The 25,584-nt window shown below is 57.0% G+C and overlaps 12 protein-coding genes across 12 annotated transcripts; 7 read left to right on the top strand and 5 right to left on the bottom strand.

The window, feature by feature from the left end:
- Positions 1 to 297: 297 nt before the first annotated feature.
- On the top strand, positions 298 to 3,194 carry E0L32_001684 (uncharacterized protein; the record flags this gene model as incomplete). Its single annotated transcript, XM_031135790.1, has 3 exons — positions 298 to 838; positions 922 to 2,338; positions 2,414 to 3,194. The coding sequence occupies 3 exons, from the start codon at positions 298 to 300 to the stop codon at positions 3,192 to 3,194; spliced, it is 2,739 nt and encodes a 912-aa protein (XP_030990935.1).
- A 525-nt stretch (positions 3,195 to 3,719) lies between these two features.
- E0L32_001685 (uncharacterized protein) lies at positions 3,720 to 4,649 on the bottom strand (the record flags this gene model as incomplete). Its single annotated transcript, XM_031135791.1, has 1 exon — positions 3,720 to 4,649. One exon carries the CDS (start codon positions 4,647 to 4,649, stop codon positions 3,720 to 3,722), a length of 930 nt encoding a protein of 309 aa, XP_030990936.1.
- Positions 4,650 to 5,179: 530 nt separating this feature from the next.
- E0L32_001686 (uncharacterized protein) lies at positions 5,180 to 6,195 on the top strand (the record flags this gene model as incomplete). Its single annotated transcript, XM_031135792.1, has 3 exons — positions 5,180 to 5,284; positions 5,369 to 5,998; positions 6,091 to 6,195. 3 exons carry the CDS (start codon positions 5,180 to 5,182, stop codon positions 6,193 to 6,195), a joined length of 840 nt encoding a protein of 279 aa, XP_030990937.1.
- Positions 6,196 to 6,316: 121 nt separating this feature from the next.
- E0L32_001687 (uncharacterized protein) lies at positions 6,317 to 8,729 on the bottom strand (the record flags this gene model as incomplete). The annotated part of the gene is made up of 5 exons (XM_031135793.1): positions 6,317 to 6,874; positions 6,931 to 7,175; positions 7,236 to 7,718; positions 7,784 to 7,841; positions 7,896 to 8,729. 5 exons carry the CDS (start codon positions 8,727 to 8,729, stop codon positions 6,317 to 6,319), a joined length of 2,178 nt encoding a protein of 725 aa, XP_030990938.1.
- An 879-nt stretch (positions 8,730 to 9,608) lies between these two features.
- E0L32_001688 (uncharacterized protein) lies at positions 9,609 to 11,515 on the top strand (the record flags this gene model as incomplete). Its single annotated transcript, XM_031135794.1, has 6 exons — positions 9,609 to 9,910; positions 10,019 to 10,485; positions 10,541 to 11,069; positions 11,128 to 11,164; positions 11,222 to 11,291; positions 11,355 to 11,515. The coding sequence occupies 6 exons, from the start codon at positions 9,609 to 9,611 to the stop codon at positions 11,513 to 11,515; spliced, it is 1,566 nt and encodes a 521-aa protein (XP_030990939.1).
- A 513-nt stretch (positions 11,516 to 12,028) lies between these two features.
- Positions 12,029 to 12,941, top strand: E0L32_001689 (uncharacterized protein; the record flags this gene model as incomplete). The annotated part of the gene is made up of 2 exons (XM_031135795.1): positions 12,029 to 12,423; positions 12,710 to 12,941. The coding sequence occupies 2 exons, from the start codon at positions 12,029 to 12,031 to the stop codon at positions 12,939 to 12,941; spliced, it is 627 nt and encodes a 208-aa protein (XP_030990940.1).
- Positions 12,942 to 13,137: 196 nt separating this feature from the next.
- Positions 13,138 to 13,695, bottom strand: E0L32_001690 (uncharacterized protein; the record flags this gene model as incomplete). The annotated part of the gene is made up of 1 exon (XM_031135796.1): positions 13,138 to 13,695. One exon carries the CDS (start codon positions 13,693 to 13,695, stop codon positions 13,138 to 13,140), a length of 558 nt encoding a protein of 185 aa, XP_030990941.1.
- A 401-nt stretch (positions 13,696 to 14,096) lies between these two features.
- On the top strand, positions 14,097 to 14,852 carry E0L32_001691 (uncharacterized protein; the record flags this gene model as incomplete). Its single annotated transcript, XM_031135797.1, has 1 exon — positions 14,097 to 14,852. The coding sequence occupies one exon, from the start codon at positions 14,097 to 14,099 to the stop codon at positions 14,850 to 14,852; it is 756 nt and encodes a 251-aa protein (XP_030990942.1).
- A 457-nt stretch (positions 14,853 to 15,309) lies between these two features.
- Positions 15,310 to 15,843, top strand: E0L32_001692 (uncharacterized protein; the record flags this gene model as incomplete). The annotated part of the gene is made up of 1 exon (XM_031135798.1): positions 15,310 to 15,843. One exon carries the CDS (start codon positions 15,310 to 15,312, stop codon positions 15,841 to 15,843), a length of 534 nt encoding a protein of 177 aa, XP_030990943.1.
- A 681-nt stretch (positions 15,844 to 16,524) lies between these two features.
- On the bottom strand, positions 16,525 to 17,793 carry E0L32_001693 (uncharacterized protein; the record flags this gene model as incomplete). Its single annotated transcript, XM_031135801.1, has 1 exon — positions 16,525 to 17,793. The coding sequence occupies one exon, from the start codon at positions 17,791 to 17,793 to the stop codon at positions 16,525 to 16,527; it is 1,269 nt and encodes a 422-aa protein (XP_030990944.1).
- Positions 17,794 to 18,953: 1,160 nt separating this feature from the next.
- E0L32_001694 (uncharacterized protein) lies at positions 18,954 to 19,815 on the bottom strand (the record flags this gene model as incomplete). The annotated part of the gene is made up of 2 exons (XM_031135802.1): positions 18,954 to 19,605; positions 19,685 to 19,815. 2 exons carry the CDS (start codon positions 19,813 to 19,815, stop codon positions 18,954 to 18,956), a joined length of 783 nt encoding a protein of 260 aa, XP_030990945.1.
- A 3,887-nt stretch (positions 19,816 to 23,702) lies between these two features.
- Positions 23,703 to 24,580, top strand: E0L32_001695 (uncharacterized protein; the record flags this gene model as incomplete). The annotated part of the gene is made up of 2 exons (XM_031135803.1): positions 23,703 to 24,348; positions 24,429 to 24,580. The coding sequence occupies 2 exons, from the start codon at positions 23,703 to 23,705 to the stop codon at positions 24,578 to 24,580; spliced, it is 798 nt and encodes a 265-aa protein (XP_030990946.1).
- Between the last annotated feature and the right edge of the window lie 1,004 nt (positions 24,581 to 25,584).

The following is a 25,584-nucleotide window of genomic DNA, read 5'->3' on the forward strand; positions in this document are numbered from 1 at the left end:
TTGCTTCTCATCCGACTGGTGTCTTTTTCCACTCGCCCTATGATACATATTTCCGTTTCCTAGGAGGGAGAGATCAAGGACGCGCAGGCCGTAGCCGTACCACATTTCGGCCTTAGCTCTCAAGCAGGCGGCCGCTTGCCGTATCTCGGCACCACGCATATATCTTTTTTGGTTTACATCATCGGCTAGCCGCAGCGCAGGAACCACAACGGCGTCTCGACGGCGGCCAACATCGTCGCCCTGGCGACATACGGGCACTCTGCCGGCGTCGTCGTGCCGGGCTACGGTCCTGGTGCGATGCCAGCCGGCCCGCAGCACCCGCATCAACCTCACTCCGCCGGTGCACCCCAGCCCCATGCCTACCAGAGCTACTCAGTGGAGCCCTCGACGGCGTACGCGGCCGTCGGAGCGGGAGGAGGGTATCGGCCGGCGCAGGAAGCGTTCGAGGTCCCGTCGGCCAAGCGGAGGAAGCTCTCGGTGGCTGGCACTGTCGCCAGTAGTCGGACGGACAACCAGCAACTGCAGCTCAACGCGCCTCCGGCTCCAGAGCCTGTTCTCCCAATGGAGACTGGGATGGAACCTCCGGCCCAGGCGCCAGAGAAGTTGAGGGGAGGAACTGGAAGCTCAGCAGTGGGAACGGCACCTGGGACGAAATCGAAACGAGTGCGGACGGGGTGTCTGACTTGCCGCGAGCGGCACCTCAAGTGCGACGAGGGTGTGCCGGACTGCATGAACTGTCGCAAGAGCAGTCGCGAATGCAAGAGGGGTGTACGGCTGAACTTTATCGACGTGCAGGTCAAATCACCACCGTATATGCCGCCGGCGGTCGAGTGGGCAGGTGCGTGGTTCCCTGGCACCACGGCGCTCACCAGCGCTTGGGCCAGCGGACTTCAGTCCCGTTTGCTAACATTTGACTTATAGTGAGGTTTGAGGATGAGTCAAGGTCGATTGCATCCGAATATCAAGGCGGACTCAGTCGATATGCGCCGTTTGACCAGAAACCTGTGGCTACTCAGAACGCTGACAGGCAGGCTGCCCAACAACGGCGCCCGAGCGTAGCGGAAGCAGGCGCGTCGATGACAAGCGAAAACAACACACAGCCACCTCAGGTGCCATATTTTCCGGCAATTAGGACCCTCCAGGTCGACCCGGGTTTCGATGACCAGATGCAGCTGCATTCGCGAAGGAGTAGCGAAATGTCTTTTATGGGCATCTCTCCGGGCCAGGGGCAGACGAATCTCGGAGGACCAGGCGCGGGTAATAGTGGAAACTTCACGTTGGCAGCGCTGGATGACCAGTACAGCCTGAAGGGCGACAATGCTCCGCGGACGCACAACTACAAGGGCAGTGATGTCTCCAGCGTCGCATCGTCCATGGTACCGCAGAGCCTCGGACCGGCATCGAACGCATCTTTCCGAACGGGCACGGGTCCGACGCAATCGAACCCGCCAGATGGGGCTATGACGCCGCAATCTGACCACGCGCCCGGGGATAAGGAGTATCTGAGCACTCCCGAGGAGATTCTGTACATGCAGGTATTTGTCGAGGAGGTCGGGGTGTGGATGGACTCTCTGGACAAGGACAAGCATTTCAGCAGAGTGATACCCTATCTCGCGCTCAAGTCGCCCATGCTCCTCAACGCATTCCTCGCTTGCGGCGTCAAGCATCTGACATTGGTGAACCAGCAGTACAAGGACGACAAGGCGCTCTTTTACTATGACACTGCGACCACACAACTGTTGCGAAGCTTGCAGAATCCCGACAGGAATATGGCCGAGTGTGCCACGACGGCGGTTGTGCTCAACGTCTACGAGATCATGAGTGAGAAGCCGAGCGCGAGGATGAGCCATATCGCAGGCGCGCGAGCACTGATTCGGGAATGCGGATGGAATGCCAAGAGTACGGGGATCGGGGCGGCGTGTTTCTGGCTAAACATTGGCATGGAGGTGCTGAGCTGTCTCTCCTTTAACTGGCAGACAGCTTGGGATCCCGACCAGTGGGACTTGGATCTCGATTTCATCCAGCAATTGGAGAGCGGCGTGGGTACAAAGAGCGAGTCCGACACCAGCGGCAACAGCATCGGCAACGGCGAGGAGGAGATCTGGGTCCACCGCATCTTCTACATCGTGGCCAGGATCGCCAACTTCCGGGCCGGTGTGCCCAAGTTCCAAGAGCCTTCGCCGCACGACGAGGAGGTGAGAAAACAAAATCGCTTTGCGGAATGGAGCTACTTGAAGCGTCTCTGCGACCTGTGGAATAACCACTGCCCCCGACCGATGAGGCCGTTTGGGTACATGAAAGCCCAGCCAGGTGCCAAGTCTGCCTTTCCGAACATCTGGTACGTCCAAGCACCTCACCCTCTCTATACCCTGTGTCACCTCCAAGAGGGCTAGCCGCTGACTGAATGATGTAGGCTTATCAAACGCGCCGCCATCATCGGCCGCCTCTACTACCACTCGGCCATGTGCCTCCTCGCGCAGATCAACCCCATCCAGCCGGCCGACCACCCGGAGAACATGATGCAGCAGCTCCACCACGCGCACCAGGTCTGCGGCATCGTGGCGCACACCAAGGACCGCGGCGTGGCCAGCGTGGCCATCCGCAGCCTGACCATCTCCGGGTGCGTGCTGCGCGAGCGGCGCGAGCAGGACGAGGTCCTGGCCATACTCGACAAGATCAACGCCGAGACGGGGTGGCGCCTGGGCAAGGTCCACGAGGAGCTGTACCGCGCCTGGCGGAGGGAGAAGCCGGCGACGGCCGGCGGTGCTCTAGGCGTGTCTGCGCCGGCGACGGTGCCGGGCCCGGGGCCGATGCAGATCGGGCCCAGGCCGCAGATGAACGGTGGCGTCATGCCGGCGCTGCCGCCGCATTTGAGTCTGGGGACGCCTCAGGGGCAGCAGCAGCAGCAGCAGCAGCAGCAGCAGCAACAGCAGGCTCCTCCGCCCTTGAAGCAGCCTCCGCCTCCGCTGCAGCAGCAACAGATGCCACCTCTACCGCCGCAGCACCAGCCGCCGCCGGTGGTTACGTCGGCCGCCTCGGTGCCTGTCGCGACGCCCGCTCCGCAGAGGAGGCCTGTGCACCCTCTGCTCGTGCAGGCCGACTTCAGTCTGCCCAATCACCCGTACCAGAACTGGTATGAGCCGCCGAACCGGACGAGTCAGTACAATTCGCAGGGGTTTTGGTCTGCTGGGTGAGGTGTGGACGAAAGAAGAAAGACAAGACAGAGGAGAGTGGGAGAAACAGGGTTCTAGGGATATTGACCAATGGCGTCTTGGACAATGGGATTTCGAAAGAGTTCATCATCATCATCAGTACGAGCTGATACGCATTGGGAGGAGAAGCAAAAATTTGACGATTCTGCGTCATGACCATTAACGGCCGGAGCATACGGAGGGAAATCTCATAAAGCGACTTTTTTTCTTGGGATAGACGGGAGACATGGGGGCATTGCATATTCCCCCACTGCAGCGAGTAGAATTTCAATTGGAAGGTGATTGAATAGACTGGATTTCCATCTGCTCCTTTGCCGTACACTTACACCAGTCTTTAATGCTTCCTGCACTAATCCAGATCATCTAGATATGCAACCTTGAATGCAGCTAGCTCTACCTCAATGTCCAGCCTTTTCTGAACTACCCAGCCTCTATGATGCAACAGCCGTAAAATCATGAGCTCCCCAGCCTCTCTCTTTCTTCTTGTATTTCACCAAGCCATTGACCTCATGCCTGGACACCATCCGCAATCTCAACCTCGGTGTCAGTAGCAGCCTCCTTCATACAAGGCTCGTCCTCCACCGACGGCGGGGGCACCGCGATGCCGTACTTCTCGTAGGGGAAGTCCTCCAGGCTGGCCCGCTGCTCGGCCCACCCGTCGCCGACCTCGCCCAGCTGGTGCAGGTCGACCTGGCCCGCCTCGCCCGTCCGGCCCGCCAGCACCTCGCCCTCGCGGCCGCTGTACTCCTTCCCCAACATCGGGTGCGGCACCCAGACGACGCGCATGCCCGCGCGCCGCCCGGACTCGACGCCGGGGACGCTGTCCTCGAAGACGAGGCACTCGTCCGGCCGGATGGGGTCCTCGCCGGGCGCCAGGGACGCGTTGATGGTCGAGAGGGCGAGGTGCCAGATGTCGGGCAGGGGCTTGCCCCTGCCGGGCGGGATGCGCGCGTCGTCGCCTAGCACGCGCCGCGGGCTCGGGAACACGGAGAAGAGGTCGGCCAGGTGGGCCGTCTTGAGGCGGAAGGTCGTCTCGTGCGAGCTCGTGGCCAGGGCGATGTGCACCCTCCTACTCCTCCTCCTCTGCTGCGCCTTGTCCCCCTCTCCGCTCTCGCCCTCGCCCTCGCCCTCGCCCTCGCCCTCCCGCAGGTCCCAGTAGCGCGTGCGGCCCAGGTCGGCCAGCAGCCGCTCGACGCCGGCGAGCGGCTTGGCGCTGGGGAAGTGCTGCCGCTGCAGGGCGGCGACCTCTTCCGCGTACTGCTCCGGTGTCAGGGGCAGCTGGGCCCAGGCCTGGAAGAGCTCGGCGGACTGCTTGAAGGGCCGGCCCTGGAGGCGGGCCTTGAGGGACCAGGGCAGGGAGGGGCGGCCGTGCTGCTCGAGGATGATGTTGACGCACAGCGTGTAGAGGTCCTCCGTGTCGAGCAGGAGGCCGTCCATGTCGAAGAGGCAGGCCCGGACCGGGGGGAAGCTGTTTGCCGGGCGGGAGGAGTCATTGCGGTTAGTGATTGTTGGTGCTTTTGGAAGGTGCTGGCGGAAGGTGGAGGAGGGTGGGAGGGAGACCCGGTTGCTTACTCTGTTCGCGGTGCCATGTTGGAGGGTGGGTGTGACGACGTGTTTGCGATATATGACAGGTCCTCTTGCGTCTGATTCATTAATTCGCAACAATAGCCCTGGAGGGATTTCCATATATTTCTATTCAGCGCATTCCAGAGAATGCGGTGGTGGATGGCGGGGTACAGTGGCTGGATTGATAGCGATTGCGATAAGCCTGTTTGGTGGGCCCCCGCCTGTAAATCTAACTAACCTTAAAAGCGCGTTCCGCGTCTCAAACTTTTAGACGCAACCACTTCTGACGACGTCATCCGGGATCGACAGGGGCCAGCCGAAATCACGAACCAACCCGGCTTAAGATCCCAAACAGCAACAAGACACTCTCTAGCCAGTCTAGCCAGCATCTAATCAGCAAGATGAGCTCCCAAGAAGCTCCCACGCCTGTCAAGGGAGTCCCTAAGAAGCCCGAACAGGCAGAGGAAGCGCCCGAGGTGGTCAAGTTTTCTCCCGAGGAAGAAGCTGTGAGCAGAAGCCCTGCATGCAATATGCAGCTTGCGATCGAGAATGAAAAAGAGCGGGGCTAACCCAAGACACACACATGCCAGGAACTACTGAGCGAGTCCAACGCCCACAAGTCCGAGGCCAACAACCTCTTCACCTCGGCCAGGTACGACGCCGCCCTGACCAAGTACGACGAGGCCGTCGCCATGTGCCCCAACCACCTCGACTACGAGATCGCCGTCCTCAAGTCCAACATCGCCGCGTGCAACCTCAAGCTCGAGGAGTGGAAGGGCGCCATCAAGTCGGCCACCGACGCGCTCGACCGCCTGACCAAAGTCGAGGAGGCCCTCGTCGCGGAGGAGGAGGAGGCCGCCGAGAAGAAGAGGGAAGAGGAGGAAGTAGAGGAGGAGATCATCAGCGAGGGCGCCGCCAACGCCGCCCCCGCCCCGCCGCCCGAGGAGGACCGCCGCGCCGAGGAGGCGCGCAGGAGGCGCGGGGACGACGTCCTGCGCATCCGCGCCAAGGCGCTGATGCGCCGGGCCCGCGCGCGCAGCGAGCAGGGCGGCTGGGCGAACCTGACGGGCGCCGAGGAGGACTACAAGGCGCTGTCCAAGATGAGCAACCTGAGCCCCGCGGACGCCAAGGTCGTGCGGGCGCAGCTCAAGGTGCTGCCGGCGCGGGCCAAGGCCGCCCAGGATAAGGAGATGGGCGAGATGCTGGGCAAGCTTAAGGATGTGAGTTTTTCGTCTTCCGTGAAGAGCCCGCCCCAGAAAAGGAGTCAACTGGCGTGAGCCGGCCTACTGACGCATCTTGTCCGGCAACGCAGCTTGGCAACGGTATCCTGAAGCCGTTCGGCCTTAGCACGGATAACTTCGAGATGACCAAGGACGAGAAGACGGGAGGATACAGCATGAACTTTAAGCCGGGTTAGGACCACGGATCACGAGATCCATCACGATTGCATTACGACTAGCGCATGATTAGACATACAGCGTCCATGAATAGAGTAATAGATTGAGATTCTGGTGGAATGAACCAAATGATCATGCTCGCTAGGGATGCTCCAAGTCCAAGAAATCCCCGTTTGTAGAGTACCCCAGGAAGCTAGCCCACAGATCTTGACCGTAAGGAAAGACAGCTTCATGAGCCTCGTTGGTGGCACTCATCTCTACAAAGGTGCCGTCTGTAGCGGCGACGCCGCGCACGACCTCCCCGATGTCCGCCTCGATATCCTCGGAGCCCTCTGAGCGCCCCTCGAGGTCCATCAACGCGTCCAGGAGCCGCACACCCCGGCGAGCGATGGAACTTGTGTGTTCCTCCTCCCCGATAAATTCTCGCGAGAACCCGACGAGGCTACGCATCCTGCCCAGGTCAAAGGTGAGGAGGTTCTCGGACTTGAACAGCAGCACGAAAATCAGGGCGACGGCGCAGCTGACGACAAAGGTGTGGGTTGTCCACATCCTCCTGATTATACGCATATCTGGCGTGTCCGGCCACCCCTGTATTGCCGCGATGGCTTGTTGGGCGAGGGTGATGCAGGAAAGCTGTGTGAACGCGAAGCGTCTGTCTCGGAAGCACGAGAGGTGGAAGTGGCGGTGTACCATTAGGATCTGACGGTATTCATTAGACGTGGCTTGTGGATACGGAAGGGTGATATCGGACAGACCTTGTGTGCGGTGGAGAGCAGGACCAGGCCCGGCATGAGCCTGACTGGAAACGCTTCGCTCGCTGCACCTTCGCACGTGGCTTCGTCTAGCACGCGCATGTACTTTGGCCAGGAAGCGTAGAGGCTCTTGATCTCCCGATCCGCAGATATCACAAGGTCGTATATCTTCAAGATGTTGTCATTGTCATCCGATGGAAAGCCGACGTTTTGCATCCGTTCCTGGAGTTTGCAGATGGGCACCGAGACTGCATGCGGTAGCTCAGCACGCTGTGGAGATCTGAAGAGACAATACACGGCTTACGTACTCTGATTCAGACAATTTACCCATCGGCTCGGGGTGACCACTGTTGGGCCCTGAAGAGCCAGCGCGCCGGCCTTGACCATGCGATCCGGTTCCTCAAATGTATCGCCTGGCATGGGTGTGTTGAACTGGGCTGGGTGGACCTGGCTTGTGTTCTGGAACGGTATCTGGAACCAGTCATACCTTACCAAGAACCACCAGACGCGCTTCTCCGCCTCGCGATCGATGATGTGCTGGTCGTTCGTCCGGCCGGCTGTCGCGATCCGCTCTTTGTCAGCGCCGAGCCGATGCAGATTCAGGCACTGCGACATGCGTATCGCCGTGGAGATGAGAATGCAGATCAGGTCGGACTTGTCCAAGTTGTGCGCGACTTGCAACAGCAGGCAGATCGCTTGGACAGAAGTCAACTTGTGATCTGACATAAAGTTGGCGCGGAACAACGTCTCGATGCTCTTGTCAAACAGAACTCGGGCTGCGTCTATGTTGACTGTGAAGGATGTTAGTCTGTGTGCAAGTATATGAAGTCACAGTTCCAGTTCCCAGCAGACATACCGATATTTATTTGTATGAGAGAGGTAAGTTGAGCCCCATCGATGTGATATAGTGTGTGCTAGAATCTCTGTAAGCACACCTCCCCAGAAGCAATTAGACACTTGAGACTTACAGACAGCATGGCATAGTACAGAGCCATCCAGGATAAGTCACAGTCCTGTCGCTGGATGTTGTCTTCAAACTCTCGTCGGAAGGTAGGTAGATGGACAGCCAAGTGCATCCAAGAGAGATGAGCCTGGTGAAATTCCAACAGCATACGCGTCGTTTCGACCGAGAAGAAGATGTCCCATGGAGCCTCCGACACGGAGGTGTTGAGCGAGAAGCTCGGCGGTGTCCTAGCAGCTGAGTCGCGACCAGAGAGTTGGTCTAGCACATTGCGGCGCCCGTGGGCTAGGAATTGGAGAGCTGCAGCGGCTTCATCGGTCATCCGTCTGTCTGATGTTTGGTTTGGTGTTGTCAAAGTTTGAGCCTCTTGGTTACTGTCACCTTCTGGCCTAGGCTCAGCCCGGGAAAGCAACTGAGATGGCCGCCCATATCCGATATCTTGTGGAATTGCTGTCTCCGGTATGTCAAGAACGGAATCGGTGATCCCGGAGTCACCAAGCCCGGGCGAGGCAGCCGGTTCTTCGAGCAAGAGGCTGGAATCATCCTGCACGGTCAATCGTGAGCTCCGCCGAGCAGTCGATCTCCTGCTGACCACCGCAACCTGTTCGCGCCGGCATGCGGCCGATTTGTTGTGCCGGATGCAGCTCGCGCAAGGGATGGTCTTGGAGCACCGGATCTTGCGCCGCACACATTCCGTGCAGGCGAGGACGTTTCGCTGGCTGCTTCTCACCGGTGACTTGCTTGACATTGGGTCCGGCATGGCATCGAGCTGGTGCTGGATTGCAGCATTGGCTGTGTTTTCAGCACGGCCGAGGTGAAGGATCGTGGAGATGGGCCTCATGTGTGCGAACACGGCCGAGATGGGAGTAAGAGCCCCACCGAAGAGGAGATGCGGCAAACTCGGCCGAGATTTGTTTCAGGTACTGGAGTGGATCCATACTGTGATTGATGAGCTACACAGGACTCATCCAACAGCCTCATGGTCTTGTTGAAAATCGGCAACTAGATAGCTCCCTCACGACCAAGACAAGAAAAGATCGATCTGTGGGCCAAATCACAGAAGCCCACGATGGCCACTAGTCGCGCGGCAGCCTCTTCTTCTTCCGTGGCGGCCGACCAATTAGAAGCTGATCTCCAAAGCTGGAAACAGATCTGCTCCGATACGGATATTATGTCTGATTTGCAGAGCATCTCGCCAGCATGCAGCCTCATCTGTTCGGACCCATCCACAGCTTATGCAAACTTATGCGAGTCCATCGACTAGCACTACTCATGCATCGGATCTGGTCTCAAGCCAACCAGGTGGTCCAGATAACGCTCTACGCTCTCAACAACAGCACTTGTGCGAATCGGATCGTCGCCGTACTAGTTCACGACCCGGCCGGTGAGAACCCAGGCCGATCCCTTCCGACAAAAGTGCAACTTCTGCCAGACCATGCGTTGCGATCTCGGCAAGAGGCCATGCCCCACTCCCCATATATCAACTCGGCCGAGATGGGCTTTGGAACCCATGCAAGTTTCCCCACCGACTGTTGACTCACGGTCTCGAGGAAGCAATCTCTACTTGGCAGTTCGTGCGAGTATCCGCTGATGTGATATTTAGACCTTGGATATGATTTGGTTCCTTGGAAAGTAGCCCAACCAGACGAGGCGCATTACCCCTTCCCCGATCCGTGACCATACTGCTGCCGGCAAAAAGAAGGGGGGAGAGTTCGTCATGATGTTGGAAATTGAAAGATCGACACCAGAGCCAAAGGACTTGGAACAGGAAGAAAAGACGTATGTGAAGAACACATCTACTCCAGACAACTCAACTCTTGCTGAAGACCCCAGCTTGTCTTTGCGAGATATCGAGAACAATGCTCAGGATGCATCCGACTCGGCTTCTTCCACCGGATCAGTGCCAGAGACCTACATAGTCGGGTGGGATGATGGCGACAATGATCCGCTGTGCCCCCGCAGCTTCGGCACGGCTCGAAAATGGGCGATGGTCTTTATTGTATGCCTGACGACTCTCTGCGTGTGAGTGCACCCCCGAACCGATGCAGAGAGGTACTTGTTGAAATCGTCTTACTAAAAGATTGAGACTCGTAGAACCGCATCCAGTTCCATATATACGTCGACATACAGCCATATGGAAGCCGAGTTTGGAAACTCCAGGATCGTCTCAGTGCTGGGCCTGACACTGTTCGTTTTCGGCATGGCTTGTGGCCCGATGCTCTTCAGCCCATTGAGCGAGTTCTACGGTCGACGTCCCATCTACTTGGTGTCGTGGACGATGTATGTGATCTGGCTCGTGCCGCAGGCGGTAGCTCGCAACATCGAAACCATGCTCGTTGCCCGGTTTCTGAACGGATTCTCCGGGGGTACTTTCCTGGCCGTCTCGGGCGGGACTGTTGGAGATTTGTTCTCAAAACGGGAACTATCGTTCCCAATGGCTGTTTTCTCGGTCTCGCCATTCCTTGGTCCTTGCATCGGACCTCTGATTGGCGGTTTCATCAACTACAATGTACATTGGAGGTGGACGTACTATGTGCTCTTGATCTGGGCGGGTAGTATGCTGTTGGCTATCACTCTCCTGGTCCCGGAGACATACCGTGAGTTATCTTGGCCTTTTTGTCAAGTCCGCATGTGGCTGGCTAACCTCATCAGACCCTATCTTACTCCGAAATAAAGCCCGACAAGTGCGCAATACCACCGGCGACGACCGCTGGAGGGCGCCGATGGAGCTTTCGACAAAATCCATCCACCGGACAGTTGCATTGTCTCTGTTGCGGCCATTTCAACTTCTCATCTTCGAGCCCATGTGCTTGAGTCTTTGCATGTACTCGGCTATCCTCCTCGGCATCCTCTACCTCTTTTTCGGTGCTTTCCCGTTGATCTTCAGCACGAACCACGGTTTCAATCTCTGGCAGATAGGCCTGTCGTTCCTGGGAATTGGTTGCGGACTGATCCTCGGAGTTTCCACCGATCCCGTGTGGCACCGCGTCCGGACCCGTCTCATCAGCAAGATGGATGGCGAGTCGTCCAAGTCAGGGCACGGAGAACCAGAGTTCAGACTACCCCCTGCAATCCTCGGTGCCTTCATTGCTCCCATCGGCCTGTTTCTGTTCGCGTGGACCTCGTATCCGAGCATACACTGGATCGTCCCCATCATCGGCTCGCTGCTATTTGGCACTGGGTGAGTCAGATTCATCCAATGTTTCGCGAGTGTAAACTGACTTACATGGACCTTTCAGTAACATTTTGATATTTATTGGGATCTTCACCTTCCTTGTATGTCGCATATTTGATGTCCCAGTTACTCGATATAGGGGTACTAACGGTTCATAGGTCGATGCCTACCCCGAGTACGCAGCGAGTGCACTGGCCGCCAACGCTTTTGTGCGTTGCTTGTTCGCAGGTAAGTCCAGCCGTTGCAAATGAACATCGAAGAACCTATTCTAATTGGCTAAATTCCTTGCAGGAATCTTCCCGCTCTTTGGGAATCAAATGTATGAGGGCCTAGGCTTCCAATGGGCATCCTCGTTGGTGGCCTTCCTGACTGTGGCGATGATGCCATTCCCCTATCTCTTTTTCAAGTATGGAAAATCCATTCGGGGGAAGAGTCGATATGCAAAGGTGTGAGAGAGTTTGGATGAAGCCCAAGAGAACATGAATGGATGGATTCAGACGATAGTCCATGTGGCACAACAGCCTCGGCTTTGCTGTCGTGGATCTCGACCCGAGTGACCCGTGGGTTGCGGCTCATGGATGAAACGGTATTCCAGTGATACTCGGAGCAGGCGCTGCAGATTCGTGCTGCTCGGCGTTAATCACCCTTCTAGTAGTACAGCTTCCGGGACCAACGGGAGAATGTGCTTCGTTGATGATTCGAAAAGCACACGATGTAACTTTAATCTCCGGCTACCTGGGTCGAGGTCTCATACAGAAAAACAATAACTGAACGTAAAGTACGTGTCTTCTCACTACTATTGGTCACTTGGGACTCTCATGAGTGCGCTTCCTGGTCCGCGGTGCAAACGCTGACCGGCGATACGGGTTACCCAAAGCGTCTCTGGCTTGGATATATCAACTACATCACGCCCAACAAATTCACCAATATTTGCAGTAAGCTCCAACTCGCTCAACACATCCACAATGATCGTCACATACCTCCTCCTCGCCGCCATCCCGGCCAGTCTGTTCAGCGCCGCGACAGCCCATCCTCCCGCCGCGCTCCCCGCGTCTCTAGACACCCGAGCGCCGCAGAAGCAGGTCTCCCCCGACGGGACCTGCGGCGCGCAACCGGGAGGCGAGTACTTCTGCCCCTTCGACCAGCGGTGCTGCTCCGGCCACGGCTACTGCGGCTCGGGCGACGACTACTGCCTGACGTCGCTCGGCTGCCAGCCCGACTACGCCGCGCCGGGGAGCAACGCCTGCTACGCGCCCAGGGACGGCGTGACCGTCTCGCCGGACAACACGTGCGGCAAGACGGGAGACGGGGTCTACGGCTACCGGTGCCCGGCTGACTCGTTGATCTGCTGCTCGCAGTAGTAAGTTGACAACTTCACGGGGGATGAATTAGGGGGAGCATATGCTGATCAAAGGACGCCATAGCGGACACTGTGGGAATACGACTGAGCATTGCTGGCGGATGAATGGGTGTCAGAAGGACTATGGCAAATGCAGCGATATATAATACAGTCCATCGGTAGCTTCAAGCATACATGAAGTGTTAATAGAGACCTCCTGAGAATGGATGGGGATGATGAGGTAGATCATCATCGGAAGTCCTAGTTTGCAGTCATCCCAAATCCGTGAAGGATGTGCTTTCGTTAGCACATATGTTCACAAGTCAGCCAAGGTCGGCGCCGCGATCGTCGGCCCCACGGAGCCCAGCGCGAATCCCGTCACACCCCCGAATCTCCATCGAGAACTGGCGTCACCCGGCTGGCCCGCCCGTGGAGGATATTGCCGTTTCGCTGGCACCCAAGTGTCCATGTCTTTTGATATTAGCCTTGGAGAATTGGTAGGCGCATACACCGACGGAATCATTATACACGATGTCTAGCTTGAGTCGCCCTAAGTGGGTGGCATGTCGCCAGCGGACACCGCCGGGCGCTTGGAAGCTTCGAAAAAACATTCCTAATTGGTTTCGAAAAAACATTCCTAATTGGGATAAGCCAGGTCTAGGATCAGCTCATCTATTTGCACCACGCTGTAGCAAACCCGTCGATACATGTAATTCCATATGGTCGAACCGGCTTTCAATTGTACCCGGTTCCTTCTTTGTTGAATGTCGGATGCCCTCTGCCCTTCCTCTCCATGATCGCCAAGCCCTCTCCCTTCCGCGTCTCGACCAACTTAGCTCTCAGAAGCTTGTCGTAGAATGGGACCGAGCGCTGCCAGTCGCCGGTGAAGAGCAGGCAACGTCGGAGATGCGGCATGGTCTCCAGCACCTCGTCGATGCACCGGACCATCCAGCTGCCCAGGCCGTTCCCTTGACACGACGGTTCCACCCACACGTCCGTCAGGTACGCGAACGTGATGTAGTCTGTCACCAGGCGGGCGATGCCGAGAAACTTGAGCTCCGGGGTGGCATTGCTTGGGCCAATGGGTTCGGCCTGTTCGTACAAGCCAAAGCACAGGGAATTGTCAAGCATTTCCTGCATTGCCGGGGCTGGTAAGGCCTTTGACCAGTAGAACCCTTCTGAATTGAAGATGTCGATGAGCTTTGCAATCGGGACGAGACTAGAGTCGGTGGAGATCAGGTACTGGTCTTTCCTCCACTCTCGCCCTTGGAGTTTTGTCTTTGCGGATTCCATTGCACGGGTACTAAGCAAGCTGAGTGACTGATGAGTTGGACAAACGATGTTCTGAGTTTTCAAGTGTCGATTCTGTCGACTATCTCGCCGCGCAGTTGCATACAGTACGGACCAGTGCTGGTTCTGTTGGTGGACTTACTGAGTCATCTCTGCCCGTGGAGATATCTAGATCGCGGCCCCACCAGCCAAGACGACGGCAGGCGCTAGATGCAGCTACGGCAGCGGATCGTGCTTTGATTCGACACCGTCCATATCCCGTTGTCGAGTCACTCAGCCCGCATTTGAAATCAACGGTTTTGCTCCGACGGGACTTCTGGCTCGGGCGTGTATAAGTTCTGGCAGTCCACCCAGGAATTTATCGAGCACTCCGGGCATCATCACCACGAGGATCCCAAGGCACGATGTATTTCGATCCCGCGCACCAGGAGAAGGACCTCCGGGTCCTTCGCAAACTCGTTCGCGACTATCCTCTCGGCGCGCTCATCACCGGGATACCCTCGGCGAACCACCCTCACTTGCAGATGAGCCACATCCCCTTTGTGCTCGACGTCGATGACGAGTCCAGCCAGACCGAGCTGGGCCGTCTGAGAGGCCACCTCGCCAAGCAGAACCCGCAGAGCAAAGCGATGATCGAGTCCGTCCAGGAGAGCCCAGACAACGTGCTGGAGCAGGACGTCCTCGTGGTCTTTACGTCGGCAGACCACTACGTCACGCCCAAGTTCTACGCCGAGACCAAGCCATCGACCGGCAAGGTAGTGCCGACCTGGGACTATGCCGCCGTGCAGGTCTACGGGCGGGCCAAGATCTTCCACGACTCCAAGTCGGAAGAGAAGTCAGACTTCCTCCAAGAGCAGACCTCCGCTCTCAGTTACCAGAGCGAGACGAAGATCATGGGCTACACCGGCGTCGGCGGTGCGCAGGCGGACTGGAAGCTTTCGGACGCGCCCGACAAGTACCTCGAATTCATGAAGAAGAACATCATCGGGATCGAGATCACCATCGACAGGATGGAAGGCAAGTTCAAGATGAGCCAGGAGAAGAGGGGCGGTGACAGGCAGGGCGTGATCCAGGGCTTTGCCTCACTCGAGACTCGGGGTGCTCCAGAGGTGTACCAGATGCTCAAGGAAAGGAATGCCCTGAAGGACCAGTCAGTGTGAGTGTGGTGAAAGTGAATGAACCATTTCTAATAGGCAAGACTAAAGTAAATAAATTTGGAACCTTCAACAAGTGATCAGAGTTGGCAGTGAGTTCAAACATCCCCAGCAGTCAAAAGTTGTGGTGGAATCCGGGGGGGGGAAAGATAAAAAAAAAAGACAAAAAGAAGAAAGAAAGAAAGAGGCAAGTCCTTTCTGAAAAGGATCGAAAGTGAGAGCCTTCCGAATGCCCTTCTGAGTCTCACCTAACCACACTCTTACCTCGTCTGGACCAGCATCAAATCCCAAACCTTGCCGACTACCTTACTTATGTAGTTAAGGCAGCGCTTCTTCTCCAGCCTGTTTGCCTCCGACAACTCTCTTCCCGCCCCCCTCTTGTCGTTTTCTCGGATATTTCCCCAAGATCCCATTCCCTCACCTCATCACCACCTCGATCAGAATCAAGATCACAAACTTCAAGATGCCCGAACTCGTCATCCCAGGAATGGGCCATCCTTCCCACGACCGCCATCGCTGGCAGAATGTTTTCCGCGAGGTTGGCGGCAAGCTATACTGCATTCCCCCCAAATTCGCGGACCTCACTGACGCCGACCGCCGGCTTCTGACTGGCGACGAGATCGCCGAGATGAGGGCTCTGGCCCGCGAATTCGTCCCTCGAGACCTCCCGGCTCAGGACAGGGACTTGATCACGAAATGGATCGAGGAGCACACCTTTAAGCCCGAGGGGGGCAAGACTTGGTGGGCCTACGACAATGCTCTCCAGGCCATCACAGCGGACCGCGACCTTGAGGAACTGGAAGCACTTCTCCTGCAGTGCTGTCTCTTTGGCAGGATCCCGAACAACGTTCTCGCGCACGCTCTGAAGAGAGATCAGCTCTTCTTGTTCGAGCGCAACTACACGGTCACCAACAGGTTGGTCAACGCTCGACGCCCTTCGAGGATCCGCAAGATCCTGGCGCCGGCTCGCGCTGTTATCCGCCGCCATGGGAGCTAGGGCCATTGCCAGACTCGTTGCTCTCCTTGCTCGTTTCATGTTTGCCCCTATCATCTGACTTCGCACGTCGGGTCTTTTTCTCCGATGGAGGAATAAGGGGATGTTTTTCGAGCTCCACCGCGCCGGACATGCCGGTAGAAGGGCCTGTCTCGTTTGACGATGCCGAACCTTCCAGGTGGGAAAAACATTGGTCAGCAAGCTCTGCCCTTACCCCTTGTTCAACAAGGCTCTAGCTAATTCTCATAATCTAGACCACCAAACGCGGCCGATACGAAAGAGCTCAGACGGTGTGATAGGCTCGAGCGCGGCATGGAGTCATGATTGGACTTTGGGCTGGCGAATTGTCTGTCTTTTGAGTTCATAACGAGGACGGGATACGGCGATTGGATCAGAACACTAGCTTTGGGGGTATCGAAAAGTTCTACTCTACTGTTCAACAAAGAATACATCATCATGGTGGTTTATTATGCATCTCTCGCCCCCGTTTATGGAAACAGGTCTTCTGAGGGATTGATGAACAGGTTTCGTTTCTAATAGTCATTTCTATCTCAGCATACACTATTGGATTCAATAACTAGGCAATAATTCAAGGTGACATTGCCCTTCCCTTCTAATCAATCGTCCAACATAATTAGCACCAAATCCACGGTTGTCATAGGCCCATCCATCTCCAAGAAACTCTCACTCCTTCGTCTGCCTCGCATCCGTTCGCCCGGCGAACACACTCATCACAGCGCAGACGGCGCGGACGAGCCAGAAAACGACCCCCCGGGCATGTATACCGCGGATCACCCACCACGAGAAATCGATCGCCTTCTGCGACCGGGGCGCGCTCTCGGCGTCGAAGGCGTCGATCGCGGCCCGGAGGTCCGCGCAGCGCGCCAGCTGCCCCGCCAGCGCCACGGCGTCCATGAGCGCCATGTTGGCCCCGCTGCCGGAGAAGGGGCTCATGGCGTGGTTCGCGTCGCCGATGAGGATGGCGTTGGCGCCGCCGGCGAGCTGGCGCGCGTGCCGGACGGGCGGCCTGTGCATGGCATCGAAGACGGACAGCGTGACGGGGTCCGTCGCCTCGACGACTTGGGCGAAGGGCTCGTCGAACATGCCGCCCAGCCGCCGGACGTCGCCCATGATCTCGTCGTAGCGCCGGGCGGCCTCGTCCCCGCGGATCCGCCCCTTCGGCTCGGCGCTGCGGTGCGTCAGGGCCCACGCGCCGGTCGTGCTGTCGATGGGGAAGGTCAGGAACCCGTAGCCCTCGCCGCTGACGTTGAACCCCCAAGACGTCTTCAAGGCGTCGGGTTTGCCCAGAGGAAATTTAGAGGTGCCTGAGTAGAGCCTGGCACCGGCGAACTGCAGCGTCTCGTCGGGGAGCAGGCATTCTCGCACTTTGCTGTTCGCACCGTCCGCCGCGATGAGGAGATCGCACTCGTCCGTCGAGCCGTCGCTCAGCCCGATCTCGACCTTGCCGTCCTCTCTAGTCTTGACCCATTCGCAGGCATTCTCCCAGTGGACAACAGTCTCCTCTGGGAGGCCGTCCAACAAGATCTGGCGCAGCGCATGCCGCACGAGGCGGACACCCCTGGGAGGCATGTCGCCCTTGGTGGGAGCTGCTGGAGGCATCTTGTACAGCTCCGTCCAGTCTTTTGTCCAGATGGTCACAGGCTCCTGGGATCCATCTGATCCAGTAGTGCGCGACTCCAGCGCGGCATCGAGCAGTCCAATCTCTCGCAACGCTAGCAGCCCCGAGCCTCTCTGAATGCCCATGGTATAACCCTCGTGGGCGCGGTCGAGGACCTCAGCCGACCGCTCGTACAAGACGACATCTGGCCTGGGGTGCTCTCGAGGCCAGTTCAGGTGTAGAGCGCGGGCGAAAGCCAGGCCGGCGATGCCAGCTCCCGTGACGATGATGCGCTTCTGGGCGAGCGGGTGTTTCTGGACAAATTGGGACGACATGATGATACTTGATAAGATCGCCAAGAACGGGAGGCTTCATCCAAGGGTCTAATAGACACGTCAAGCTTTTAATACTTGCTTGCAGGACTGGCTTGTCCGGAGGGCAAGCCCGGGGGGCGCGCCATCTCGGACACTTGTAAGGTCCGGCCGGGCCAACCCATTTCGGCCTCCTCCCAGCCCGACGACGCCTGGGCGCTAATTCGATGACGTCCACCATTGCCGGTAGCGCGTCCCTTCCCGCATCTCGGGACACAAAGCCGGACAAAGAATTCCAGCCATTGGGCATACTGATGACTTGGAAGGTATGAAGGCATGTGGCACAAGTTGCGAGTGGCGGTCATTCACCTCGTACAAGTGTCAAAACTGACGTAGGCAAATCGTGCTCAGCCAACGATAGCTTGCTTCTTTATTACATGCTTCATGGCCCCCAGGGATCTCGCGAGTCACCACAGCAGAAGATTGTCACATGTATCGGTGCATATGAAGCTGCAGGAAATTCGCCCACTCCCAGCCGGTGTAATTGTTCTGTTCATGAGCAGCGCTTTGCTTTGTCAGGTGGCATGCATCGAGGGCGCATTCAAGGCCAGTCGAGACACATACCTTGTCCGTAGAAGCTTTGCAGCAAATGTGTATCTTGTTCCCAATGATAATGATTGAAAGAGTATCACTTTTTTCTGACGTATGCAACTGCCGTGAATACTATCCATCAGAGTCGGCGCCCTGCAATGCCCGTTGCGTTGTATGGTGTGCTAGATCAAGGGAAGGGGAAGAGTTCGTTGCCGCGCAGAGATCTCTCTCCGCCTGATAGGCACGGTTCTGTTCAACTGCAAGTGCGAGGAGATGGTTGAGAGAGAACCTCGGTACTGGCAAGATGACATCGATCCAAAATCGGTATGATAGGCAAACATCGGTCACCAAGTCACAGCATCACACACGAGCAAGACGGAATGCTATCTAATTCATCAATTCCCTATTCGCAAACCCTTCCGTAACCCCTTATGGTCAAAAGCCATATTTTTTTGTGTAATCCCGATCTCAGTAGAATAAAGTACAAAGAAGTAGAGACTCCTGGTCTGCACGAATGACCCATCAATCCCAAGCAACAGAAGAATGAAGCTCAGAAGACAGCGCCACCCACACTCCCAACCATCTCAGGCAATCTAGATCGCCACGGCGAGGGCCAGAGCTCCAGCGCCAACGAGGCCGAGCACAGAGGCGCCAGCCTTGTCAGCACCGCTGGCGGGCGGGGCAGACGGGGTCTGCGAGCCGGTGCTGGTCTCGGTACCCGTGCCGGCGGACGGCTCGGTACCCGTGCCGACGGGGCTCGAAGTCGGGACGCCCTCCGAGGACGACGACGACGACGACGACGACGACGGGTGGGTGCCCGAGGCGACGAAGCTCACGGTCGTGGAGCCGTTGCCGACGTTGGTGGTCTCGGTGCGCGTGGTCTGCTGGGTGGCGGTGGTGGACTCGGTGGTTGTCGGCAGGGAGGTCACCTGGAAGCTGGTGTGGGGCGGCAGCAGAGCGGCGGGCGTGGTCGTGGACGGGCTCGAGCCCGGCGGGGGCAGCACGACCGGCTCCGGGGACGGCGTGGCGACGGGCGCGTCGACGGAGCCGGGGATGGTGCAGTCGTAGACGCCGTCCTGGTAGTCGCGGTCGGCGCGGCCGGCGACGCCCTTGGGCCAGAAGGTGCGGGTCTCGACCTCGGTGACGGTGACGGGGACCGTCGAGTAGACGGTCAGGGTGTCGGGCAGGCCGGTGAAGATGAAGGAGACCTCGGTGTAGGTGGTGGAGTAGGTGGTGGTGAAGGGCCTGTGATGATGAACATGGGGAGGTTAGCGGACGCTGTGAAAACGGACTATGTAGAGTAGAGAGGAATATGAAGACTTACTTGACCTGGTTATCCTCGTAGACGGGGACACCCGGATGGCCGAGGCCGGTGGGGAGGTCGAGGGCCTCGTCGGCGAGGACGAGGCCGCAGAGGAGCGCCATCATGGCGAGGAGGAAGAGCTTGAGAGACATTGCTGCGACAAGCTGAGCGGTGATGTTTGATGTGGTAGAGGAAAGCTGAGCTGGTTGTCAGTGACGGCTGCTTTTTGAGATGCGATGTGATGCGAGCTTGATGATGAGGTGGAATGAGAAGGGAGATGTGGATGTCCAATGTCAAGATTTGGGCAGATGTAGAAGTTGGGAATGAAAGTCGCAAGACCTCCTGAAAGCCAAGTCCAAGCTGTGTTGCTATGGGCTGCCTTGGGCGGACTGGACGTGTCGCGACGCGTTGGTCTCGCAACACAGGTGATTTCTGATGAAGTAGGCGAGGTGGTGATCTGAGCAAAAGCTGCAGGGTGTAGATGACACTTACCAGAGTATTTGAAGATGTCCGATGTGGTTGTGGAGAGAAGATGCTGCTCTGGCAAAGTTGAAGAAGTTGTTGATGTTTTGGGATGAGGAGGGCGAGGATGGAAGAAGTGCCAGCAGACAGGCCTCTTAAATACGATCAGTGGGACTTTGATCTGTCGAGACGCGCATCAAAAGACGAAGGTCAACAATGATCGTGGCGCGGGGTCACTACGGCAGGGTACTCGCAGAGAGTGAAGGAGAAGTGAGCTGCAAAGTGAGTCGTAGGCAAACAGGCTAGTGAATGCGGCCCTGCGAGTAGCCGAAGAGAAGTTGCTAGATGACAGCCGCGCTTTAGATCCAATCGAGGATGATGATAGACGGTGAGTGTGGTGAAGTTGGGCATCTACACGCTGGGTAAAGATGTGATGTCGATCCTGCAGAGCCTTGGCATTGGAGATTTCTGTTCGGCTGCGAATACGAGGCGCTGTCTAGACAAGGATCTTGTTCACTTTCTTTCGAACAAAGCGCAGCCCTTCACTGTCACAATCTACAATCTCGAAAGAGCACTTTTACACGGTTATTCGCTTTATGCCGTGAGACTTGACGAGACCAGATTCACTGCTTGATGGACCTGCCGGTGGTTTGAAAGGCCATCGTCCCACGAATCCACTGGCATATGCCACTCGGGTAGACGCATGGGCGCGGCAGATAGATTAATCACTTTCTCCAAGCCAACAAATTCACAGCGATCCCGTCACAGAATATCGAAGGATGATTTCTTTGTTCTGGCTACTTGGAGTCTTGGAGTTTCCATCTTTCATGGGTTTCAACGTTGTTGATTCCTTTACGGTACCGGATAATATGCGAGGCTGTCACAACATCACGAGTTGCCGGATCGACAAATGCGTGTGGTGGGACATTGTGTTACGTGAGTTTCTCACGGCACCTTGCAATGCAAACCGCATGAATCCAATACAGCGGCCACGAAGCTCATCGGGGACGCCGAGTACTTTTTAACGTCACGGCGGGATTTTGTTGTTACAAGCGGGGACAATACCAGGGAGAAAGCCACTTCTGATCAGGATGATAGTTGACAATCTCCCAAGTACATGTAGTTGCCCGAGTTTGCCCCGATCCAGACCGAGAGAGATTGGACGGAGCAGGTGGAACAGGATGAACAGGATGAACAGGATGAACAGGATGAACAGGATGAACAGGATGAACAGGATGAACAGGAGTGGTCCATATGATGACTAAGCCGGCGGGAGGAAGAGCCGGGTATGGTGGCATTCAAACCGGCCTCCTGGCCTGGCGAAGTGCGATTATTCAGCCCAGGGCTGCCATTCGCCAATTGCATGATGTCTTGAAGCTTCAATGTTCCGCCCGAGAGCGATAAAAGGCCGGGATCGGGAAGGCTATCGAATGATGATGTGAACGTGGATCTCCGGGATGGACCTGGATGGGTTGATCCCAGGCAGGCTGCACCTGCATGCAGCCTGTCGTCAATTCGCTATTTGTGATACCTCGTGAGTGCTCAGAGTGCCCGCAATCATGACGTGCAATTGACACTGTCCGCAAAGCACATGCATGTGCCTGTCTCGACTTCAGGGCATGGCGAGTCAGTCGAGAACCATGCTGATCCGAGGCACCGGCGGACGCTCGCTTCAGAGGGGAAAACGGCCGTCCCTAAAAAGACAAGCTCTTAATCCGCCATGCTTTTGCTCCCCCAGATCAGATCGATCCGTCAACGCTTCTGAGGTCCACATGGTTTACTTTGGCCAGCGCAGAGCTAAAAATATACATCTGCAGCACTTTGGAGGGGTAGATAGAGAAAGATACAGTCAGCACTGGTGCTCCTTACTAGCGAGCTTGAAGTATCGGATGTCTCTCCGACAGTTTCATCTGTGTGAAGCCAGCTTGGCTGTCGTGTCGTGTGCTCGCCTGCTTTCAGTTGTCGCCTATCCGATCCGGCGTCGCACTGCGTGGTCAAGCCCCGGCCTCGTCTCAGGACGTGCAAGGGCTGGCCAAGCAGTGGCACACGAGGAGGAAATCAACATGGATATCGGCAAGGGACAAGCAAGCAGAGCTGGAGACTGCTGCTCAGGCTGACTTCAGGCAATCCTTGATATTAACTACTTACTTCCAGGTTGTAGTTAGATGGGCGGTCGGATGACTGCTGTAGGGCAGGCGAACCAAGACGCTTATCCGGGACGACAAGACCGCTAAGAGCCAGACAGGAGGCGCTAGTGGGGGGTCCATTGGTGCCCTCTTTCCCCTCCAGGTCCCCGTTAGTTCAGCCCAAAACCTCACCCGGAAAGCATGCTTTGGGGCACCCAGATCACTAACGAGCCGTTTGTTCCCTTCCATTCCCTCTCGTCCCCCTTGCCTTGTGGTGTGCTGTGTCATAGACTTGTGGGTTTCTTGGCTTGCTCGCCACTGAACTTGTCCCATGTGGCTGCCCTACTAAACCCCTAAACCCCCTATTGAAATGGCTTTTGCCAAGTCGCTATCGATTGATCTGGGCAAGCCTTGCATGTGCATGTCTTGAAGGTATCTCTCGATAGGCAAACGGATACCGTTGCCGTTCAGTGCCTGCGACGCATCGGCCTTGCCCGAACACCGTTGCTTTCCAGAACAAACAAACGCAGTCGAGAGTGGGCATATTGTTTGGGCGTATTTGGGTGCTGACCTTTGATCCACCGCCACCCAGACCCAGGCCCGGCACAGGCGGGGGGAGGAAATCCCAGGAACCGGAGCGAGCACAGCGACTGGACGGCGATGGTTTGAGGAAGAACAGGAACAGGAACAGGAAGACGCACTCCCGGTGGCACTAAAACGCCGTGGTGTGCCCAGCAAAAGCTACGCTTGTTCGCTGACTCTCTCTCCACTCTTTCTGGCCTTTCTGGCTTGGGTTTCGCCGTGAATGACCTCTCCACCACCCAATTCCTGCTTGGAGTGATCTCAAATCGGTGGAACAATTTGGTTGGTGCCCTGCTTCTTCTGCTTCTGGTTACTTTGGGAATTGGCACTTGTCGCCCCGTGTCGCTGTTCAGTGCTCGCTGCCAAGCATCCACACCTGAGCCTGCTGAGAGTGCTGAGGAGCGGCTTCTTCACCACTCCTCTCCTCTCACCACCACCACCGCCCCCGACTCCGCATTCTTTCCACCTCACACCCTTGCTATCCCCGGATTCCATTTTCAACTCGTGGCCGCCTTCCGACCTTCCTCCCCCCTTCTCTCTCTTCCCTCCTCATCCCACTCCCCAGATATCCTTGGCATCGCCGCATCCAGGGTTTTCTCTTTTTGTGTTGTCTTTTTGTGTGTGCGACGGAAGTGATTGATTGCAGCGGCGCCGCACCTTTTCGCTCTCGTGCTGGTTGCAAGATTGGATCCAGCACTCTCTCTCTCTCTCTCTCTCTCTGTCTCGCACGCCCAATCTCAGACAAAAAAGTCTCGGCATCATCGGAAACCGATTGGCGTCGTCCGAGAGGCAGCAACCCTCCCTCACCTGCCCGCCGCAGCCCACCCCCCCTTCCTCCCTCTCCCGCTCGTCCCCCTACAGGCCCGAAAATGGCGGAACCAGACAAGACCGCCTCGCCCGCAGGCGCCGCGGCCGCCACCGCCGTCCCGCCCGTGCCATCGGACGCACCGGAACAGAAGCAGCCAGAGTCGTCGCTGCAGCAGCCCAGCGACGCCGTCGAGATGACAACGGTCGAGGCCGGCAGCGCCCAGAACGGCGACCACCACCACCACCACCACCACAACGACGCCGCCGCAGCGACAGGCGGCGCAGACGAGCCCTCGTCGGCATCGGTAAAGGGCAAGGAGAAGGAGACGCCGGCGGAGGAGAAGACGGCGTCCGGGCTGGAGGCCGAGACGGAGCCCAAGAGGGACTCGCTGTCGATCACCAGGACGGACGAGCACGGCGGCGTGTCCTCCCCCTCGGACGGCCCCGTCTGCAACATCACGCTGCTGCTGCCCACGGGCGCGCGGCACCCGTACAAGATCGACGAGCGGTACCTGTCCAAGCGCAGCGTCGACATCCCCGAGACCAACGACGAGGGCCGCAAGGACCCCTTCAGCATCTCGGTCTACAAGCTCAAGGAGCTGATCCTGAGGGAGTGGAGGCCCGAGTGGGAGGCCAAGCCGGCCAGCCCCAGCAGCATCCGGCTGATACACTTTGGCAAGCTGCTGGACGACAAGGAGCAGCTGAAGAGTGAGCATCCATTTGTCTATGACCGGCTCCCCATCTCGCACAGTTCACTAATGATTGCATTTTTTTTGGTCCTTTCACAGAGTACCAGTTCTCCGCCGAGTCGCCCAACGTGGTCCACATGTCGGTACGGCCGGCCGAGATGATGGAGGAGGACGAAGCGGCCAAGGGTAAGAGCAGTGGCCGCGAGGGGAGGAACCGCGACGGCTCGAGCAACTGCTGTATTATATTATGATTGCGCCATCCTCGCCATCATGCCTTGATTGCTTCTTTCGATCGATCTCTGTCATCATCAGGAGGGCCATCGGAAAGCGGCACGAAAAAAACGGCGCACCAAGAGATTCCCAACCAAGGAAGCGATCTTTCCCTCCAAACCGCTTATTCAGCGACCACGTTTATTTGTTTTTATATCAAACTGCGCCCCTCCCCGAGAGACCGGCACAGGGCAAAACCGGCCAACTGTTGCCAAAGAACGGCGAGTTCGCTTTTGCCTGCAAGTCTGCTACGACTGAAATCCAAGCGAGGACTTCCACAGCGGAGTATTTTACTGCTGAGACCATGGCCATCTTCTGACCATACCCCTCCCTCAAAACAAAGCACACTTTTTTCCCACCTACACAAACCCGACCATCCATTCTGCATTTGTCTATATATATACATATTCTGTCCCACGAGATGGTTCTTTGGGAGCGGTCGTCATGCAGACCAGCACAGACAGGGTCGGGACCACCACGGCGTACTTCATCTTTTTGCTTGCTTGCTTTGCCAACATGTGTAATTCATTTTTCGGGGCAGAAAGGAGGAGGCACCTGTCCGTCCTCGCTCTTGATCTCTTCTCGCGGACATTGACCACACTGGAGTATGATCCATCCGTGCTCAGCGAAAGACATTGGGGGAGGAGTTGTGAAGAGACAAGAGGATGGAGGGTAGGTTGTTTGGTTCTGCCCCGTTCATAGCTGGATAGAAAGCATTCATTTTGGGCATCAGCATCCCTACGGTGATAGTGATCGATGTATTGTCTGGCCGCCTTGGGGGACATTCATGTCAAAAGAGAAGCCATTTGAGTGTAATAAATGTGTCTGCCCGTATTTGGTCCGGCTGATGATTGGATATCGTACAATTCCCGTCTATTGCAGGCTGCATGGCGAATCTCTGACGGCGCGTCTGTCATCCCTTTCCGTATCGCCCAATATTCCACATAGCAATCTTCTCCTCCCCCTTCGTTGGGCAAACCCCTCC

The sequence above is a fragment of the Thyridium curvatum genome (assembly GCF_004353045.1).
Source record: "Thyridium curvatum strain D216 chromosome Unknown NODE_6_length_784332_cov_80.453264, whole genome shotgun sequence".
In the NCBI taxonomy this organism is placed as follows: Eukaryota; Fungi; Ascomycota; class Sordariomycetes; order Thyridiales; family Thyridiaceae; genus Thyridium; species Thyridium curvatum.